Source organism: Gobio gobio (genome assembly GCF_949357685.1).
Source record: "Gobio gobio genome assembly, chromosome: 1".
In the NCBI taxonomy this organism is placed as follows: domain Eukaryota; kingdom Metazoa; phylum Chordata; class Actinopteri; order Cypriniformes; family Gobionidae; genus Gobio; species Gobio gobio.
Genome location: NC_137097.1, coordinates 47,268,273 through 47,291,481, shown reverse-complemented (window position 1 = coordinate 47,291,481; position 23,209 = coordinate 47,268,273). Strand labels below are relative to the sequence as shown.

Sequence of the window (23,209 nt, the reverse complement as noted above, 5' to 3'; positions counted from 1 at the left end):
TTTATTGTATTATGAAAAACTAGTATGAATAGGGATAGGATATAAATTGTTTAACTTTTGTTAGTGATATTCTTGGTTTAAATTCCAAAAAAATTGGGTCATAGTTTAATGACCATGGGAAAACGTGGGTCCCATAGCCAAACCAGTTGAGAACCACTGCATTAAAGTCAACATGAAACAAAGTTACAATCATCTTGTCTTCCCTTATTATATTCAAGTGAAACAGCTTCTCGAACAAAAAAAAGTAGGGCGGGACTTGATTTTGTCCACTGGGATTTGACTGAATATTGTACGTCATTGTCGTATTGCTGTGATCTCATGTGAGTGACAGGTTGTACCGTCCTCGCGTCAGTAAACACGTCATCAGAGAAGAGAAGAGACTGCGAGGGGGAGGGGAAGTTATGTTGATTAAAGATCACGAGGTTACATGAATTTAAAAAAATGATGTGCACCGATAAATCATTTATAATAAACACTGCAATAATCCATTAAAAACAAAATGTTAATTTTGATTTCAAGGTGACTTTAAAGGGATACATCTCAGCTTAAGCATTATATCACTGACACTTAATATACCACAACTCAAAGGTTCTCTAAGTGCAATGCTGTCCCCTGTGGATTGCTAAGAGGTATTGAAAAAGGGTATGGGACACTTCACTAGTTTAGTAGCTAAATATACTGACACAACTTAAATTTTCTTTACTATCTTTACTCTTCATTTAAAAGATGTATGCTATGATAGAGAGACAAATGGGGAGATGAAAACGGACATGAGTCATTTCAGTGTGACATTTTAGTCACAGAACAACAGAATCAGAAAGAAGTCATTCACACTAATGCTTTGAGAAAACTCTGAGAACAAAAATGGCACTGGTTCATGGTATTGTTCACAGCAGACTTTCCAGGATCACTTTACGGGCAGAGGCGTGACATCACCACAGATAACCAACATTCTGAGAATAAGGAAGTTGTAGGAAACTCAGAAGTGAAGACCAGGAGGCTCGGGGGTAGCAGGATCCTTTATTAAGAACTGCTGTTTGGCCCTGCAGTCATCAAGTCAAACTAAGGGAGCTTGGCACTGTATTTTATAGACATTCAATAGGATTTCCTTAAAGGTTTTGACACAATACTCAGGGGTCAAATCTTAAGATTAAAGTAACAAAAGAAGAATGCAGAATGTAAACTCCAGTAGACCTATCCTAAGTGGGGCCAGATATAGGCATGGGCAGGATTCATAAATCCGAATTTAGTGTTAGTCTAATCTGTTGTTTTATTATTATTTGATTAAAAACAATTTTGGTGTCATAACCTTCTCTATTACAAAACAAGGATGCATGGGTCAAAAACAACAAAAACAATAACTATTTTATTAATACATTGCTTTTTTTGTGGCGGGGCCAGTGAAAATTGAATCATTGAATCGAATCAAAAAATCGAAGCGATCTTGTGAATCGGGACAACTGTATCGATACCCAGCCCTAATGTTCATCTTGAATGCACTGTACAGTTAGTTCAGTCGACTGTAGTTCGACTTAATTTTTCATGGGATGCTATGTCAGGACATAGGATCAGCAAATCTAAAACAGATTCTTAAAATCGGGATGGCCTTAAAATCACTCTGCGAGAAGCAATCAGCAGGAACTGACTCTTTCAAAATAGCAGTCAACATGCAAAGAATATTCACTCTATTCTGTAAATACATGTTATAGATCTTACTGTGAATGATTAATCCATGCGCACGTATGTTTTTGTTTTTTTAAATTTCATTTGACCTCGGGATGTAATCTAAATGTCTTATCTTGATCTGCAGACCCATTCATTTTTGAGTGTAAAGCTCACATCTCAAAATCCAATTCATAAGTGATGCATACAACCAAGTCCCCCCATCCTACATTTTTTGGAAGAAAAGATCTGTCGCTACTTCAGTTTCATTGCAACTTTAAAAATACACGAAAACAAACATCAAAACGAATGTTAAATCTTATCTCTTATGTCATATCCTGTCTACTGCTGGCAACTCACCAGTCCTGGCTCTCGATCCAGGGGGCCAGGAACTGCCGCAGCTCCATGGGGAAGCTGTCACTGTAGAGGTGATACAGCTGCTCCAGATACCGTGTCTCCAACTGCTGTAACTGATTCCACTGGGCCATGTTGACCTGCAGGACAGAAAGAGAGAGGGAACTGAGAACTCGTTTGACACAAATAAGACAAAGAAAACTGGTCCGTTCAGCTTGTCAAGATTTTTTTTCCCCTTGTTGCTTCCTCATAAACTGTTCAAAACAGAGGCGAACGCAGAAAGTGAAAGTACCTCAACGGCTGTTGAAAACAGACATATATAGCACATATTAAGGTCTGCAATATTGAATACTGTTTCTATATGCAGTTAAATTCACAAAAAGACTACCTAGCAGATAAATGTTTGGACGACAGTCTTTGCTAGCAACCCAGTTTTACCAACAAAACAGAAAAACATCAGAGATGTCAAGGAAGCGAAGGGTGCCTGTTACCAGCGTGTCAAGGCCACAGAAATCAGTGGCTGTTGATCGTAAAGCAGCAAGAGCATCCGTTCAAAGAGGAAAACCTCAAAAGCCTATGGACGCCGTTTCTCTCTACATTACCTCAATATGCTGTGGAACACACACTCAACAGTTTACCACATCCACACCCACATGCAAGAGGTTTGTGCTGACAAACAGACTAAAAAAGACCAGTGCTGGCACACAACACTTTTTCTTTATCTCTCAGGTTTGCGCACTGAAAAAGGATAGAGAGAAAAAGGACACACGAAAAGGGAAATACATCCTCGAGTCCGAGCACGAAAAAGACCTCATGCACGAAACGTGACTGATTTTCTTTATTTCACTTCTCTTTCGACTAATCTCATCTAAATACTGAGCTGTAAATTAGCCAAACGAGAACTGTAAAACTTGTTTCCTCATAAAAATGTATATTAATGTATAATTTACATAAAGTATATAAAAAACTAGTAAATAAATAAACACCAACCTTAAAATGACATTTAACATTCAATAAATAATCCATTAATTCTAATCAATTGTTTAAATGTATACCATTTATTCATGATTAATTTATCTATTACATAAACTCATTCTTTATAGAGTATATGTTTAATATAAATTACTAAAGAGACTATTAACCTTATAACAAAAAAGGGTGAATAAGTCTAAACCATAACTGAAATAAAGCAAACTTACATTGTTATCCACAAAACGAACTGCAACTTTGCTCGCCATGTCTACCTCTGTGTGTGCAACAGGGAAGTGAACTACTTTATCCATGCACAGGTGAAACTATAAGAGTATGAGGTGGAGGGCTGGACTAGTCATGTCATTGGCTAGATCTCAATATCACAGTCGCTATGTTTACATGCACACCTTTTATTTCATGATTCGGAATGAATTCATTCTGATTGATGGATCTGAACTAAATGAAGTGATTAAAGGGATAGTTCACCCAAAAATGAAAATTCTGTCATCATTTGCTCACCCTCAAGTTGTTCCAAACCTTTATGAGTTTCTTTGTTCTGCTGAACACAAAAGAAGATATTTTGAAGAATGTTTGTAACCAAGCAGACAGAGCAACCATTAGTATTTGTTCCCCTACTATGGTAGTCAATGGTTGCTCTCTCTGCTTGGTTACAAACATTCTTCAAAATATCTTCTTTTGTGTTCAGCAGAACAAAGAAACAGCACACTCATTCAAACTGTGCCCTGGACACTGAGGCAGGACTCATGAAGAAGAGTCTGTACACAGACCTCCCTCAACGGAAGTGATCACATGCTTCTCTCACAAACCGATCTTTTGTGTCTTAAGACATCAATGTGTCGTCACAAGCCGCAGGCCAGGGTTTAATTTGGATTTGTCTGTGCATGTTTTTTTTACTCTCATAGATTGTGTTACCATTCACATGCATTATACGACTGACAGACTGCAACGGTTGGAGTTAAAAATCTTCATTTGTGTTCTACTGAAGAAACAAAGTCACCTATATCTTGGATGCCGGGGGGGTAAGCAGATAAACATCAAATTTTCATTTTTGGGTGAACTATCCCTTTAAACAACGTTGCGCAGACTGTGAAAATGATAACTGCGTCGGGCTGAAACTAGCAAAAAACACTTGCCCGGGTGTATGACAGGGCCCGGAGTGTTTAGGGCCAGTTGAGAGGACTGTCACTTGTCCTTTCAGGTCAGTTCTGAGTTGCCACTGAAAACTTAGCATTCATTCAAACTGTACATAAATTTGACATCCTCGTAAACAAACATTTGCTTTCCTGTGGTGTATTCTACTACACTGTTATTGCAAAGTCTGCTGAATGTTCACCTGAATTATTTTATCTAGTTGGTTAACATAGGTTTTGGTTTTGGCATATTTCAAAAATGACTTTCAAAGCAAGTCTTTGAGTGGCACTCTATAAATAAAATGTATTAATATCATATATTACAATTATTACAGTTTTGTATTCTATTCCGCCATTTTACAGCAAAAGGTAAATAAAAAAAAACATGGGTAAACAGAAGAAACAACCAATATAATGTTTTAAAACTGAAATGTAGCATACAAACAGAAAACGGATGATTACATAACTTGTGGTTTGTCACAAAAGGCATCCTTGTTTTTCAGGAACACTGCATATGAGATGCTACACATCACATTGGATCATATTTCCAAGAACTTTAAATGTAGAGGAGGAAACGTCAAAGCTTAGGATCAATGTACTCCCAGAGGGAAGATTCGGTAATCTCCCACCTTCTGGCATCCGTTCTCAGTTTACAATTAGACACTAGACAATTCTCCCAAGAACCATAATAAGAAAAATTCCCAAGAATATTAGTGATGATCCAAATCATCTCCTGAAGAAAAAAAACAGCGGTCATATGACTTTAGATAAGTGCACATTCACAATGCTCTTTGTTCCTGCATGTATCAGCTCTCACACTGCAACCTAAATGTCTGCTGATTACAACCTGGGAGAGGCTCAAAACAATACCCCGGTGCTCAATTTTGGTTAGCCTTCCTTCCTTGATGTGCTGAGTAACTAAATGCATTTCTCAGAGCTAGTGTGAGCTTCAATGAAGGCTGGGTTTGTGGCTCAAAGTGCAAAGACAAAATGTTATAGACACAAGAGGATGAGTCATAGTGAGCAGATGATCAGCAAGCGTTTGAGGTTGTAAAAAGCTCTGTCAGAAATATCCAGCAGCCCTGACGGAGAGCTGAAGGAGAACAATTGGCTCAGAGATGGGAGGGGAGGGAAAGTTTGGAGAAAGTTTATTTTTCAGCTCTCAAATGAAGGTACACTCAAGTCCAACTATGGAGATCAATAGCCTGGGGTATTATTTAATGGATAATTTAGGTATATATTAAATATATTTTCATATCTATAGAAAACAACTTCCTGTTATGTCAAACAACTTCCTGGTCGACCTCACTGGCTACACTTGCAGATTTTGTGAGTATTTAGTAGGGCTGTGCGATTAATCGAAATTGAGATTTGGTATTTTGGAATTATGGAAATACGACAATCCAGATAAAATGATTATTGTGCCACATTCCTTTCCTTTACAGCGGTGCGCTTTTGCTCTATAGAATTCCAAAGCTGACATCATTATAAATAAATGAATACATAAATAAAGAAATATACAAAGACATGTAAAAAAGCAAAAATAGATTTTTTTTAAACTTTTATTTCCTTGTTTATGTATAATTGTATTTTTTCCACATACATTTTTTTTCATTCATTTATTTCCACATTTATTTATTTTCACATTTATGCATTTCTAAATGTTTTATTTCTACATTTCTTTGTATGTATGCTAATGAGGGGGCGTGTTTTACCTCAGACACAGCAATCAAGCTCAGGGTGGCAGTGCTGAAGCTTTGAGGCCACAGTGACACTGATGTCCTGTAGTGGTTCGTCTTGTGTAGATCTTTGGTGTCATGAATCTATAATTAGTTGTCTGCCAAATCGTTTTAACTGAAGGCAAAGAGAAGTTTCATAACTTTATTTTTTTTTTGGGATATTTAAATATACATGCAGTGAAGATAATGTAGGCTAGGCAGTGTGTTGCCGGAACCACATTTGTGTGGCTATTAATGTTTAATATATATTTTTAATGAAAATGAAAAGAGGCAGAGTGGTGTTTTATGACATTTCTCCTAGAGCGCCTTGAACGTGCATCTATTTAGCTTCAAACGCTTGATTTATACACGCATGCAATTTGCTGTGGACGCGCGAATGGATTCAAAATGCGTCCAACTAGATGCGGTAGACGCGATTTTGATGCCCAATTCGCGTTTGGTGTGAACGCAGCATTAAAGCACTGTTTGTTTCATTTGTATCTTTTTTTATTGTATTTGACCTATTGATTTTTAGTTTTTATTGTATTACTGACTGTTTACTTATTTTCAATAATTTTTTTGAGGACTTGTTAAATTACATTAGTTAGCCTAGTATTATGCTGTGGTAAAATTGGTGTTGAGAATCGTGAAATTTTACTGATATCTGAAATTAAGATAACATAGCAAATTTTCAGCAAATGCATGGATGATATACTATACTGCTATCGTTAAATAAATTACTCATATAAGGTTTTGTTCATATGGCCCACTAATAATAATTTTGTTCAATATCCGTGATTACAATATTGACCAAAATAATTCTGATTATGTTTTTTGCCATAATCGAACAGCCCTAGAATTTAGCCTATTGAATGCTGCAGGGATGACGTATTTTGTTGGCCAAAACTCAAAAACTATTTACGAATATAGCACTTTTTTTTAAATGGGCTTTTGGTTACACGCATAGAATAAGGTCTTTGATTAACACAAGCTCAAGATATTTTCACATTTTATTCTACAACATAAAATACATCAGTAATACCTTCTTATGATTTTTTCAAAGCTTTAACTTTTCTTGAATAAGGTGGTTGCTGCTAACAAGTGGCTTAATGGGACTATAGAGTTTGCTGGGGACATTAAGGGTGCTTTCACAAATGCGGTTTAGTTCGAAACAGGGCACGGTTCGCATGAAAAATTGGTAATGTGCAAGCTCTCATTCGGACCTGTGAGCGCACGAGGGTAGTGAGGGTACCAAACCTGAGGCTACCTGTATGAGGTGGTCTGAGTTCAGTTGCACTTTCACAAGCAAGAGTGAGCGTGCATAGTGAGTGCAATCACTAGCGGCAAATGAATGGCTCACAATCAGCCGTCTCCTCAAAAGAGTCAGTTTGCAAGCAGCAGAAAGCCGAATTCATGTGACGCACATACAGTAGTGTTGTTGCGTCACTCTGCTGTGCAAAATAGCAGCAAATTAATTAACAAAAAACACAATATATTGACCCGTGATCTGTTTTCTATCATGCGCTGTGCAAGTTTGGGATGACGTAAGTTGAGTGCCAATGCACCAGGGATCGATAGAATTAAGTGAGTGTGATTGTGAAACCAGTCATGCAATCGTATTTTGAAGCCTAAATGCAATCGCCAGAATTAAAAAGCTAAAAACAAACTACACCACATAAGAGTTGTGTTCATTTGTAAAGAATATCATGTTTATCATAAACTTTTGTTGGTCAGGCCAATGGAAAACTCCTATTATGTTTTTTGTTGAGGGAACCACCCATAGATGGGTGATGCAACAAATATATGTCATCACTGCAGCACTTTATACTGAATGAATTAGCCACTATAGTGCAATAGCATTTTGGAGATCAAACGATGTGACACTCAAAGACAAAGCCAATATTCAGACAATATTAAAAGTCCCAGACCTGGCTTTGAACTTAGCCTTTCCATTTCCGTGAAGGTTGAGGAAGGAGCGAGCTGTGTTTTGATCTGTCTTTAACAATGTCTCTCACCTCCTACCTGCCTCCTACAGCACACTCATTCAAACTTGTGGAGTATCTGTGAAGACATGCAGTTTAGTTAAGTGGCATTTCCTTCTGTTTCCACAGCATGACACTGATTTTTTTGTTATTCCGATAAAATCTCACGTCTGAATTTCCACTAAATTTCCACTAAAGACAACCTATTTCCATCAGCCAGGACAATGCAACTTTCATCCAAAATGCCAGTATACAGTATACTTCCAACAGGTCTACTGGGAGAAGACCTTTGGATAATAATCCGAAGTATATGCTTGCAAGCGAATCTGTCTATTATCAGCGTTATTCATCTCTAGAAGTAGCTTCAGTGTTCACACCTTGTGGACCAACTAATCAGTTTAACAATTTGAGACTCATACGCATTCAAGGCTGATGATGAAATTTAAAGGGTGCCTTTAAGGGAAGGGCGATATGGCCTAAAATCCATATCGTGATATACATTGCAGCCTCTTGCGATAACGATATATCTCACAATATATAAATTATAATAGAACCATTTCAGAACAGGTTACATACACCCAAAGGAAAGTCAAACTGCTAAAATTTATTTATTTTTTTTAAAGAAAGAAGGAAACATTGTATGTAGTTTTTGAGAACATTTAGTGTGCAAAACTGTAATTATACAATATAATGTTGCAGATAAATACACTTTAACAAAGAAAAAGCTTAAATTATTGGGTTTCTTTCCTTTAGTGCAAACCATTCTAAAAGGCACTTCACTTAGTTTAAATGGGTGATGAATTGAGAAATCAACTTTCCCTTGAGCTTTTGATATAAAAAGGTCATGGTAATATAAGAATATCCTGTAAATTTCAGAGCTGAAAACGTCCTTGTTAGTCAAAGAAAAGCTTTTATAGACACCAGGCCCAGCAAACGACAAAGGGATGCAAGCACCGCCTCTGCAGAAGAAGATTGACGCCTACTTCATCACTGCCTGTTTAGCCCCGCCCACCGATTCGCACATGTAACATAGGCCTAGTGTTAAACCAGATCGAGCTACCAAGCAATAAACATGCCGTTGAGGATTACAAAATATTGTGCAGTGACTGGGTTCAACAGTAACGCAACATGTAAGTAACTGTGTTCACTCCAATGCCTGATCTGAAATGTAATGATTCATGTTGTCAGATGTTCTTTGTCTGTGTGTCAGTAAATCCGACCAGTGACTAAAGATCAACTTGCGTTGTTTCTCTTAGTAGGATGAAAATAATCTGTTATGTAACGGTGATTAAATTCTATAAAGAAAGCGATCAAAGAAAGCTCCCTTTGCAGTCGTTTGAGCAGAACGCGCTGAACCTGTCAATCAAACAACGAGAGTTTATCAGTGACGCGTTTATCAGTGACTCCCGTTTTATTCAACGAATCTCTTAACTATATCACGTTTGCACTGTTAGTGAAGATGAAAGCATTCGTTAGTGTACAGAAACTGAGTTGCAATGATGAGATCGCTGCTTTCATGCGCTCAGCATGTGTGTGATCGGCTACAAAAGATCATTACTGCAACCTTTCATGCCACATCTTATCTTATCCATATATCTTAATATAATGCCATAGATCTAAATATAAGGCCATAGATCTAAATATGATTCCATAGATCTAAATATGATGCCATAGATCTTAATATAATGCCATAGATATAAATATAATGCCATAGATATAAATATAATGCCATAGATCTAAATATGATGCCATAGATCTTAATATAATGCCATAGATATAATGTCATAGATATAAATGTAATGCAACACTTTCCACGATTAGTTAACCATGAGAGCTGTAATTGTAAAAACAAGCTAAAAGAGAGAGTAATACTATTTCAAATGCAAAAGACGTTAGCCAATCACAGCAGTGGGTGTTTACACTTAAGTCTCCCAGCGGACACGCCCCTTAAAATTGAGCGTTCAGAGCAGAGGGCTAAAATCTGGGTAGGAAAAATGCCTTTTATTTATAAAGTATGACAAATTTTTATGTAAAAAGCATTCTAAAATTATAAGCGCACCCCAGGAAACATCATTAAAAAATTAAAAAAAAAACACAGTTCATGACCCCTTTAAGTCCTTGGTTCTTAAATGCCACCCAAGATGCAGAGAACAGGAAAAACTGTTGTCTTTTTAGTTAAGGAACAGACACTGTACTGAAAATACTTTCAGTATATGGCAAAGAAAATTATTTTGTGTAATGCACAGATACTTTAAAGCTGCAGTCCGTAACGTTTTGCGCTCTAGTGGTTAATATAGTATAATATTATATATTAATATATAATATTATATATTAATAAATAGAACTGCGTGCGTCTTGCGGAAGAACATTGCAGCCGGAGCTACTTCTATCAGTTTATGTCTATGGCGAGTCACGCAGGGACTGTGCTCCTCCGCAGCGGTTCCAACCAGACCGGTCTGAAATAGTCCCAATATAAACACTTATTATAAGTGTACCATAATGATTCAGGTTTAGACAAAAACACGGTTTGGAAAATGGATTCATGTTGTACATTCTCATTATATAATTTTTGTAAATCTTGAACACAAAAAAAGCTTCTTTAAATAAAAACATATTTCAAACAAAGTTCCTTACCTGCAGCCTAATGTAACGCATTTGGTTTTAAACATTTTGTTCTCTTAATAAAATGAAAACTGTTGTCTTGTTAATAAAGGAACGGATACTGTGAATTAGGGAAATACTTCCAGTATTAGGCAATGGCATGGCTATTTTAAATAAAGAATTGTTCCAAGTGTAGTGCACAGATACTTCAAATGAAAACATAATAAAGAGTCAAATGAAAGCACAATCATTTTTTTGAATAAAGAAAATACTTCCAGTATAAGGCACATATACATCAACTAAAGAACATTTTTCAAGAATAAAAGTTTCTTTACAGCAGTGCCATGCCATAGACAGTAAAAAGTGCAAAACAGTGCAGAAGGCACCAAATGTAGTTTTAGTTATTTTCTTAAAGGACACAAAAGATGCAAAGAACAGAAAAACTGGTGTCTTCTCAGTTAAAAAGCAACACAACAACAAATCTTAAAATCGGCACTCGCTGAGATTGTGTTTACACCATTTGTCATTTGTTAGGCCCTAAAGATTATTCACCTGGAACACAAGCTTGTCCACAGTCTCTGGCTTCAACAGAGACCGGTGGCATGTACCAATGACATGTTTCGTTTTGAGGTGGTAGAACAGATTAGTCGAGCTACCTCTCTTAGCTGGAACTGTTGCCCCACACACTCTACAGAGTATAGTTTGCTGCTGCTCGTCGGACGGCTTAAATCCGAACCAAGTCCAAATAATGGATGTTACACCGGCCTTTATCACCAGCTCGCTTTCAGCCATGTTTTCTCAAGATGACGAATTCGATGATGCCTTGCAGCCGGTTGCAGCTCGTGGCTCTAAATTTTCCGGGTAGATTGCATCATCAACATGCATTATCGCCAATTTTGTATCGTTTATATTGCATATCGTTTCTATCGCCCATTACAAGGACCCATTGTGCAAAATTCACTTGCAATTTCACATACATATGCTTGAGCATTCGGTCCTTTATAGGTTCGCATCTTGTTACATGTTTCTTTTTTTGTTGTTTTAATTAAAACATCATCTTATATAGGCTACGTACATACTACAAGCGTATTTAACCCAGCAGACAGCATTGCTTTGGATGGTCGGTATGTTCCGTTGTGAAAAATAAGTAATAAAAGCCGACCAATCAGGTTGTAAACATATCCCTCTGGCTTTAGATTTGGTATCTTTAGATTCTGTGTTAAAATGCCATGTGAATGAAAAGCTGACCAGGACAAAATGTTGTGGGGTTTTTTTTGGTCTAGACCAAACAAACTGTACAAGTGTGAACACAACACACCCTAAATTTGTATTTGTTTGTACGAATCATTTTACACCAGACTGCTTTGCAAATTAGGGTCAGTTCAACACTTGATTTGCACAAAAGTTGCTTCTCAAAGATGGGTCAGTACCAACTGTTCATGATCCAACATCATATCCAGGACACGTATCAGCTGTAAAGGCTCCGCCCTCTTCTGAAAAGGGGACGGGGAGCAGCAGCTCATTTGCATTTAAAGATACACAAACAAAAACAGCATGTTTTTGCTCCCAACCATATTGGGGCATTTAGGGCATGCTATACTAAATTAGCTATAGGGTATTTTGCAGCTGAAGCATCACAGACACATTCTGGGGACACCTGAGACTTATATTACATTATATTACATGAAAAAAGAGGCATAAAAGGTCCCCTTTAACAAAAAGTATACTTTTAGGTTTAGGTTAAGCCCAAAGTGCCTTCCTCATTAGCATATACTATAGCATCCCCTACAAGGTTTGAACACACAACATTTTAGCAAAGACCCATAGTCATGAAATCTACTAAAGTTGGAACTTTGCGACATATATATTAAAAATGTTAAAGCTGCTGTCCGTAACTTTTTTTGTATTCAAGATTTACAAAAATTATATAATGAGAATGTACAATGAATCCATTTTCCAAACCGTGTTTTTGTCTTACCCTGAATCATGTACACTTATAATAAGTGCTTATATTATGGATGCACCGATTGTTCGGAAACCGAAATTATTAATAATAAGTAGGGGTGTAACGATTCATCTACTACATCGATGTATCGATTTATTTTCCTATGATCTAACTACATCAATCTGTGCTCGGCAAGTTGGCCTTCCGGACGACATATATCGATCTAACATCGTTTTAAAAGGTAATCAATCGATTGTATCGATAATAGGAAATAACGCGTTGGATTTAAGCACGTCAGACTTTATATGGATGTTTTTTCTTAGCACTTTTAATGATAAAGGCGTTAAACGTTACTCGATTCAGTCTGCCTATCTGTGACATCATCGCAACGCACCAGCAGCAGCGCTAAGAAAACAAAACATAGCATGGCGGATACCAGAGGAGAAGCCAACGAGCGAGAAATTATCAAGCCACCAGGAGAAAGAGCTAAGTTAGTAACGTGTTACCTGTACTTTCAACCCTTGCTTGTTACCTGTGCATTCCTGGCACCAGTGTGCCAGCAGAGCAAGTTTTTAGTACTGCTGGCGACATAGTGAACGCACCGAGAAGTGTTCTGCGGTCAGATCATGTTGATATTTTTGAAAAAGAAATCTGTAGAGTCATTGAAGAGTAGTTGGTTACATTTGATCTTTTGTTAAATATTGTTTGTTTATTAAACTGAGAGTAGTAGCAGGTTCAGCCAGTTTATTCAACCTGAAGAAATGTTGGTTGCACTTTATTTTTGATATTAATATTGTATTTGTATTATTTTAATGTTGAAAAACAACAGCAAAAGTAGCAGGTAAACCTACTATTAATTAAACCTGAAGAGAAGTTAGTTGCACTTTATTTTTTATATTAATATTGTAATATTTTTATGTTGGAAAACAAAAGCAGAAGTAGCAGGTTAACCTACTGTTGAAATGTTGGTTGCACTTCTTTTATTGAAAATGTATTGAATATTGAAAATGAGTGCAGAAAAGTTTAACTTCCTGTTAATTCAACCTAAACTGTTGCACTTTATTCAAATAAAATCTGAATGCATTTGCCATTAATTGTTGTTTACTTGTTTGTTTATATCCATAATTAATTGATATACCTGATTCCCTTACAAGAAACAACAGAATCTAGGAAACTTCACCTGCACTGACCAGTATCCAGATATTTATTTCAATCACACAATTTTTGGCTAAAAAGTTACTGAATCGATTTCAGGTCACTGAATCGTTTCGGATCGTATCGTTCTAAATGAACCAATATCGTCCTTGAATCGTATCGACAACCTCAAATCGTGATACGAATCGAATCGTTGTTAAAACGAATCGTTACACCCCTAATAATAAGTGAAAAGACAAAGAGCAATGACGTTTTTGATGACGCGATCAAATATAGCAACCAGCGCGTGTGAGAGAGAGAGGCGCGCCAGCTTCTAAATGCAGCAAACATGTCGGAAGTGTGGAAACATTAAAGTGTCAGAGATAGACGCAAAAATGACATTGAAATAGTAACGCATTAAAGCAATGTAAAGGCAGATTAATAGAAAAAGATTTGTTGCAAAATATTTTTGAAATTCTAAATCATCTTAAATGTCTCCCTGTACACTCACTGCTGTGGTGGAGCCGTTGCCTAGCCTACATCTGCACTTTAATAGAGCACCCTCAGTGATTAGATTATGATACCTGTAAGCATAATAGGCCAAAGATAAGATCGCCAAATAATAATATATATTATTATATTTTTTATGTTATATTGTGCTTTGTATAATGTCTGCTGAAATGCTAAACATTTTCAGTGTTAAATAAATATTTTTAAATTGTAGTTTTGCAAGTTATTTTTCTTTTAAAAAAAAGCAAGACAAAATAGTAAAAAGCTAATTTTTACTATTTAATTTATGCAATGGTGAAAAATTTGCTAAATAAATGTGGGGGAGAAAAAAAAAATCGAAAAACCGCGTTCGGTATTCGGCTTCGGCCAAGTATTTTTTTATTATTATTCGACTTCTGCCAAGAATTTTCATTTCGGTGCATCCCTAGTTTATATTGGGACTATTTCACACCGGTCTGGTAGGAACTGCTGCGGAGGAGCACAGTCCCTGCGTGACTCGCCATAGACATAAACAGAGAGAAGTAGCTCTGGCTGCAATGTTCTTCCGCAAGACGCACGCAGTTCTGTTTATTAACCACTAGAGCGCTAAAAGTTACGGACTGCAGCTTTAAGTGGATTGCATTTAATTTAAATATGGCCCCGCCAGAAACAAAAGAATATGCATGTCATTTATATTTGCTAGATACATTTATATTTTTCATTAAATATATCTTTACAAAAAAATGTGTAAAGTTGCAAAACTATACAGCTGTAATGTAACCTCATAAATATTTTTGCTACAAAACAATGGTATACAATACAAAACATTATTAATTAACATTATTAATCAGTAAGTATCCTTACTGATGCTTTCAAAACCAAGTCATTTTTTGCAATTTCAACAAAACATTGTCTATGTTTGCCAGTTAGATAACATTATCGTGGTGACAAATCAGCAGCATTTGCAACCGCAATGTAGAATACAACGCAGAATCACTTCTGTTGGCAACAGAATCATGCTTTCTGGCCAAGCCGGAATGCACTTCATCCTGATCCCAAGTTCATAAACATGATAAAAAAGGTATATAATATAATTATTATTTTTTTAATCTAAAGTTCCTGGTTCATAACAATTGTGCATGGTATAAAGTAACTAATCTGAAAAATGAATGTAGTATGAAACTGTAACATCTGCAATTATTTGGACTGTCATTTGGACTATTTGCAAAATGGTCCAAATATTTAAATTACCCCAAAATAAAAAAAAACTATTTAACAAATTTAATAAATAACAAACCAACAAATCAAATGTAATCACTTTTAGTTAGTTTGTAAAACAGCTCATGGATCTGACATCCAGTAATCAGTCATATTTCACCATCCAGTGTGTGACCTGTGTCCGACTTGGCCATGTGTAAACAAGTTTACAAAAAAAGTTGATCTGCTGCAGTATAAACACAACATTTGAGTCTCTTAAACAGGAGTGAATTAAGGTATCCAGGCAGTCTGGTAAAAAGCAAGCTCAGGACATAAATAAGTGATATCAGGAACAGCTGACAGCTGCTGCCTGCAGTTCAATGAAACAGCGGTTTCACATAAGCATGCAAAACTAACAAACCAAAACTAACAAACCAGTGACATAGCAAACAAAACATGGAGCCTTCAATATGATGATCACAATGAAAAGAAAGTATGTCAGATGTTTCATATAGTTTTGAGGTGGCAAAAGCATGTCACATTCTGACTTTCATCTTACATCAAGTCAATGATAATGGCCGCTTGTGCAGTGAGGCATATTAACACTGACTTATATGAGTCTCTTTAAATCAAGAGTTAACAAAAATGTCATCAGTACATACACATGGTGTATAATTATTAGTATATTGTGTAATAACACAGCAACACTGGCAAACTGGAAGCAACTTGCACTTGGTCTTCACGTAGCAGCCACAATTCTGCTTATCTGGCACAAACCAACCAAAGCTTTAAAATGTAGCAAGGGCAGCTGAACTGCCAGGTTGATATGTGACCAGAATTACATGCTTACCAGTTAGAATGGTTGAAACTTCTCAGGTTATTAACTTCTTCCTATGCTAACAAGGTCTGACCCCACTGACTTTTAACTCTCATTAGCACGGCTCAGAGAAACTAAATAACACCCAATCTCAAATGCTAATCAACAGACTGGGAGGACATCCTGATCCATTACGATAAGCGAGACAATCACACATTTACACATCTATAGATGCACTCAGAAATGTTCTTGCATTAAAAAGTGTTGCACATTATCTTAGTTTTTGGACATTTTGCTTGTTAAATAAATGAATCATGGATGAATGCAATGGCATCTCTACCATATTGAACAGTGCAAACACAAAAATAAGAGCACCTTTAATAAACACAAGAGATAAGCCTAATATATATTTGCCAACAACAACAAAAAGGCGGCATATGCCAATTTAGATATATGGAATCAATCTGGAGGGTTATTAAAGCAAGTATTGCTAAATTCCATGTTTTTCTTAAGGACCATTTCCAATGTTTCCAACAATAGCTGCTATAAATCAATAACCACCCCACCCACATATTTTCACCTGTGAAGGTTTGGCTTCAACCGCAGATTCCCCAGAGTTAGTTTGGACTATCTGTCAGGCTGATTGTTGCTAATGTGATGCCAATGAAATTAAGCTCCTCTTTCATTTTAACCTACTGGAAAACTAGGAATATCATAATGTTAGATATGTTGGGAGCACATCCTATCACCGAGATACATACAGTATGACCAAATAATACAGATGCTGGAAACACTACAGCAAAGAGCAGATGCAGAAATTATTTTTTGGTATGTGGGTCAAAATAAGAAAGCTACAGAAATGGCATAAAACCTACAAGAAATATAGCTGCGCAGAAGGAATCAATGGAAAATAGTCAAAAACGTGCGTGTGTGTGTGTGACCCTGAACCACAAAACCAGTCATATTACATATTACAACTATTTGAAAATCTGGAATCTGAGGGTGCAAAAAAATCGAAATATTGAGAAAATCACCTTTAAAGGATTAGTTTACTTCAAAATGAAAATTTCCTGATAATTTATCCACCCCAGTGCCATCCATGTTCATGTCTTTCTTTCTTAAGTGAGACGTTTTTTGAGGATAACATTTCAGGATTTTTCTCCATATAATGTATTTCAATGGCAACCAAAATATTGAAGGTCCAAATCAATGCATTTTCAAAGGGCTCTGCGTGATCCCAGATGAGGAATAGGGTCTCATCTAGCGAAACGTTTGGTCATTTAAAAAAATTATAATAATAATTTAAATACTTTTTAACCACAATTGTTCGACTTGTGCTGGTCTGCGACGTGCCAGGCATTACGCAATCACGCTGCAAAGGTCACGCTGGACGTAGGTGGAAGGACCGTCCCATAGTCTTCGCACCATAGATACGTATACATATCGTACGTAAAATCCTGAAATGTTATCCTCAAAAAACGTAATTTCTTTTCCACTTAAGAAAGAAAGACATGAACATCTTGGATGGCATTGGGGTGAGTAAAATATCTGAATTTTTGTTTTATTTTGAAGTGAACTAATCCTTTAAAAGTTGTCCAAATGAAGTCCTAGGCAAGGCATATTACTACTAATAATACATTTTAATATATTTATGGTAGGACATTTACAAAATATCTTCATGGAACATGATCTTTATTTAACATCCTAATGGTTTTTGGCATAAATTTGGATAATTTGGACCCATACAGTGTATTGTTGTTGGCTATTGCCACAAATATACCCGTGTGACTTATGACTAGTTTTGTAGTCCAGGGTCACATTTATTAAGCTAAAGCTATTTTTCCCAAAATAGTATAACGTTCCACTGCCAGCAAAAGGTACAAATGGCCTTCATTAGATAAGTTCACTTAGTGATAATGGTGTGAGTCATTAGGGACCCAGAAAAAAAACAAGATGTGCACACAAGTTGTCTAATGTTGCAGTCTGAGTCCCTGGAAAAACAAACTCTACGCCCTTCTCTGAAGCACATTATAAGTGGGAAGAGATAGAGGAACTCACTACCTGACATAGCAAGGGACATAACTGATAGAGACTTGTACACTCATAAGAAGACGATAATCTAGGGGTTATATTACAGAAATATAACATATTGACCTTCCTTAAATGTACACTTTATTTATTTAACTTTATAATACAGGTGGTAAAGACAAGAGAAAGCCACATGATGAATCAAGTTCATCACAAGTAGCTTTTCCACAAGCTGAAGTAGGCCTAAGTACTAACATATAGAAAGTGCAGAACACAAACACAAAACAACATCATGATAATACACACATGATATGAGACTAAATTAATGCAATAAAAACATTACTTTTTCAAAATAAGATGTAACAAAACCCTAATGTACATAACTGATAAGAGAAAACTAATAAACATATACTGTAGTTATTTCAATTACAAATCAAAGGTGAGGGGTCAAACACACAATTCGGGGAATGTCAATGTATGGCTTTTCACTGTAAAGGTGATTATGATCATCATGACTGTAAAGTGCTTCCTAGTATTGAACTTTTTAAACAGGAAAACAAAAGAGGAAGCTGCACATGACACATACACAAACACAGGATGAAGGTATGGAGCACTAATTATTGCAATCATGACATAAATGTATCATTGAACTCCTATCCTTGTAGAGATGTGGAACCATGTGATACGATCATATTACCAGATGCTAACACCTTTACGAACCAGTCAAAAGTTTGGACACATATGACTGAATGTATAGTATGTTTCTTGTGACCATATAAGATTAACCCTCTACTGCATAGCGTTGCTCTCAGGCAACGGAAAGTGTTTTTAAGTTTAATTTCCAGTACATGTTTCTTTAAATAATTGCAACCAATCAAAATGGTCAAATGATTGCTATAGAATGGTCCAATAAGGTGTGGGAGTCACTATCAAGCATCATTTGAAGGCAGGGCTTCCTTTTCTGACATGTGGTCACATGAGCACATGGTGTGAGAAGAAGGTAAGATTATTTGCTTCAGTTATCTTATTTACAATGACATGAGCTGTAAATAAAAAATATATGTATGTGCATGAAGGTGTAGAGAAGTTGTTTGTCAAGTTTTATTAACTTTTTTTTAATTTAGCATGTTTAGAAATTCAGTTTTTCTTCTTGTTGCCTCAGGGCAACGTTATGCGATAAGGGGTACTTTTTATGGAGGTCTTTGCTGACAATGTGTTTGGATGTTATCACACATCATTACATGTTATTTGTGCACAATATGGTAAAATAATAATAATAACTTCATAGCCACTTCCTAGCAACCAGTTACAGCACCCTAGCAACCATATATCAACATTAACGAGCCATATCTCAGTACCAGAGCATTGTAGAAATACAGAGTTGGGCTCTTTTGACTCAGACTGGCCAATAGTCTTTCAATATCACCCTATTAACTGTATAGCCACACCCTAGCAACCATTTAGAGCACCCTAGCAACCGTATTGCAACATAAAGAAGCCATATCTCAGCCCCAGAACATCGTACAGTCATGAGGGTGGGCTCTTTTGACTCAGACTGGCCAATAGTCTTTAAATATCACCCCAAGAACTGTATAGACACATCGTAGCAACCATGTACAGTACCCTAGCAACAGTACAAACACATTAATACGCCATATCTCAGCCCCAGAACATCCTACAGACATGTTGCTTGGCTTTTTTGCATCCCAGTAGCATCAGAGAGGATTTTTTTTGCCACGGCAAGCACCACTCACATTTTCTTCAGGAAATGTACATTCTAGAGTGAGAAAGTGAACTGTTCAAACAGGTTCTACAGTGTTTGAAAAAAGAAAACTACCTCTGTTTGATGGATTGACAAATAAGTTTTAGTCAGATTAAATACTTTTTACTTGCTAAGACATATTTGAAGTGTTTTTAAAAGGAAAATGACCACTGTTTGATGTGTGTAAATGGACCAAATGCTACAATTAAATATTTGAAACCCATTATTAATTGAAAAGAGTGCCAGTTCCCTCTTGATTTTCCTAATAAACATTGAGACAATATTACATTTTTCTCTGTGATTTACTACCTATACTGCATAGCGTTGCCCTGAGGCAACAAAATAAAATCTGCTAAGGGGGTGGGTTTTTAAAAAAAAAAAATTTTGTTTGTTAATCTGTTATCTTAAATCTTCAAGAAAATAAGATTAATTTTTTTTTATTTATGCAAAAACATAATTCATGCATTAGAGGGTTAAGAAACAAATTTTATTTTTGGGGGCCAGAGAGTACAGAGAAAGCAGTCATCACGTGTGCACCACACATGGGAAATGTACCTGATAACGTTAGTTAAAGGGATAGTTTACTCAAAAATGAAAATGCTGTCATCATTTACTCATTTTTTCCAAACCTGTATGACCTGCATAACCTTTTTTTCTGCTGAACACAAAAGAAGATATTTTGAAGTAACCAATTGTTTGGTAACTGATATTCTTCAAAATATCTTCTTTTGAAAATATAATTCATCTTTGGGTGAACTATCCCTTTAAGTGAACGGCAAATAGGCCTACTTTGAAAAAGCTCAAATATATTATAAGTTTTGATTAGATTTACGTTTTTGGTCACTGCATCATTCTTATAATTTCATTTACGTGATACCGTAGTTTGGTGCCTTTACTGTTACTTTAAACTGTAGAACATAGTAATAATAAAGAATGAGAAGTTGTAGGCCTGTCCAAATCTGTTATATACCAAGGTACATTACCATATATACAAATAATAAGTAAATAATATACTAATGTCATATATTCACCAGTTAGTGAAACCGGTCTCATTTACCGCGTAAAAGCAAAACTCCGTAAAACGACATGAAAGTCAGAAGAGGCGAAAATGCGGTGACCAACTACTAGAGGTAAAGGACGATGTCGCCGTTCTCCATCGCACGCGAGGATTCCCTCGGCCATATACTGGAAGAGGTGACGTCATGGCGCAGATGTGGGGAATCCCCCTGGAGACGGCGCGTGTGAAAAAAATAACCTTCAAAACTCATTCAACAGATAGAAACAAACCTTAAAGCGGTTTTGCAGTAGGCCTACTGTCTAAAAGACAAACATACCATTGATACTGGCTCTGAGTATTAAGGCCTATTAATTTTACTCTTGTCCCTTTCTCACTTAATTTCATCTATTTCTTAATTTACTTCGACCAGTTTAGCCTATTTGGTCCGAAAAAGCACACTTTAGCACTACATGTCGACAAGCACACAAATAAGGCTTTATTTACTGACCCTGAGAAGAAGAGATGAAGGGGAGTGGGCTCCACTGACAAGAATTGACAACATTGCATCTATAAACGTGCCATGCCATAAACAAGAAACTGCATTTTTAAAGAAACGAAGATATACAGCAAAGCAGGTTAAACAAATCCCCTTCACACCAGGTTACAAAACTAATATTCAGACAAACGGACAACTTTCTGTTTCTTTTAACTCTTAATTTTGGAAATTGACTCGGCAACATACTATGTGTTTGTTGTCCAATCAACTACTATTGTCTTGTCAGGTCACAGTGACACAGTCACACTCTTCTGGCTTTCATGTAACGGCTCACAAGAAACAATGTGTGCATTATTTCCGTCACGAGCGCGTCCCGTTCTCACAATGTAGCGGTTTAGATTGTGATCGATAAACCAGCACAGCCGGAGCTAAAGCGGCACTGCAGAGCACAATATGACACAGAAACTGATGTACAAATCCTCACAGAGCAACATCCACACAATTGCGTCAAAGCGCGTTACTTCGCTGCCTTAAAAAGCGACGTGCCTGGACAACTTACCCCTCTATGTGTCGCTCAAGGTTTGTGAGAAAACGTCCCCCGCTGAAATAAGCGTAGTCAACACGTTACTGACTTCAATAACTACCGTTCAAGAGATTATACGCTATCCTGAAAATATATTTTTCAACTTTTCCGTCACTACAAACACGCAAGCTAAAGTGGTCTACGCGAAAACAGGCTGCACATTTCCAGTTTCTCTTTGATTGACAGGTCTTTGACGCTCTCGTGAAAGAGATCAGAATTTTGTCCAATCACTGAACTCGAAAGACGCAAAGAGGCGGGTCATCGAGCAAGCGCGCTCGAGTCCGCCTGTGTTTATTGCCCTGGCTCGGCAGGCTGTTCCGACTGCTCTGTCCTCCCTCGGAACGCGCGGCTGTGAAACCCAGCCCGGCGGGGGGAGCGCCAGTTGCCAGAACAGCGCGCCTGGAAGTCATCTGAATTACTGGCAGCGCCTACGTCATCTCAACTTTTAATTCAGTGAATGTGAAAATGCTGCTGTCGTGACGTTTGCCCAAATCAAGTCTCCGCTTCTTTCTTTTTAATAACAAAGTGTATGTTTAAATGTGAGCACAAATCACAGAGCGAAATTTAATGTTAATGTCTCGGAATAATCATATAGCCTAACGGAATAACGATATTTTATGACAAAATATAGGCTACAATGCTTTTATTTGAGAAACAATATTGCTTAGCAAACAAATATCAATTAAGGTTATTTACTGGACTATTTGTACATAGAGGTGTTCAGTCTGTAGCCCTAAAACCTGGAATAATATTAGCTTTTTTACAGCTCAGGAATTTTAGAATAGCATTCTAATTTTAAAGCTTTCTTTCATACTATAAATGTTTGTTTGTTTATTTGTGTTTTTTATTGTATTTTTCATTTGAACACAATGGTTTCAAAATTCATGATTCAGGTGTGACTTGTAGAACAAACAAAAGTCCCTTCAAATAATGTTGACCACAGTCCTTTCTTTCCCAGAAATTGCAAACTATTTTAGAAAACCCTCTGAAATTCCCTGAGGAAACCCAAGCTGAATTCACTTTCTGGGTTATTGACATCATGATGAGCAACTCTGATGTGTTTTATATCAAATTCGGCTTGGTCTGTTTATCTCCCTCATTTTGGTAGATTCAAAATAAACTTTGGATGTTCCATTGTGTTTATACCATTATTGGATATGCATTGTTTCATTAGATATGCCCTTCCGAGTATATTTCCTTATTGAAGTATAAAAACTGGGTGTTACCAGGTCATACAGAACATCTGTTATATAACACATGGGCTTCTAAGGAAACTTCAGAGGATGTTTTCTACAGTCCAGTAGTTCCGGTCCAAGTCTAA

At 36.6% G+C, this 23,209-nt stretch overlaps 1 protein-coding gene across 9 annotated transcripts in view; it reads right to left on the bottom strand.

Annotated features, from left to right (window-relative positions):
• The window catches only part of stat3 (signal transducer and activator of transcription 3 (acute-phase response factor)), a 39,536-nt gene extending 17,464 nt beyond the window's left edge, over nt 1-22,072 (bottom strand). For 3 of the 9 annotated variants that reach the window (XM_079828887.1, XM_079828891.1, XM_079828893.1), the window contains exons 1-2: nt 21,865-22,072; nt 2,023-2,156 (exon numbers count right to left, since the gene is read on the bottom strand). In XM_079828887.1, coding sequence (XP_079685013.1) covers nt 2,023-2,150 — 128 coding nt within the window. In that variant the 5' untranslated portion in view covers nt 2,151-2,156; nt 21,865-22,072. The other 6 variants (XM_079828890.1, XM_079828886.1, XM_079828892.1 and 3 more) reach the window with 4 other exon arrangements.
• Between the last annotated feature and the right edge of the window lie 1,137 nt (nt 22,073-23,209).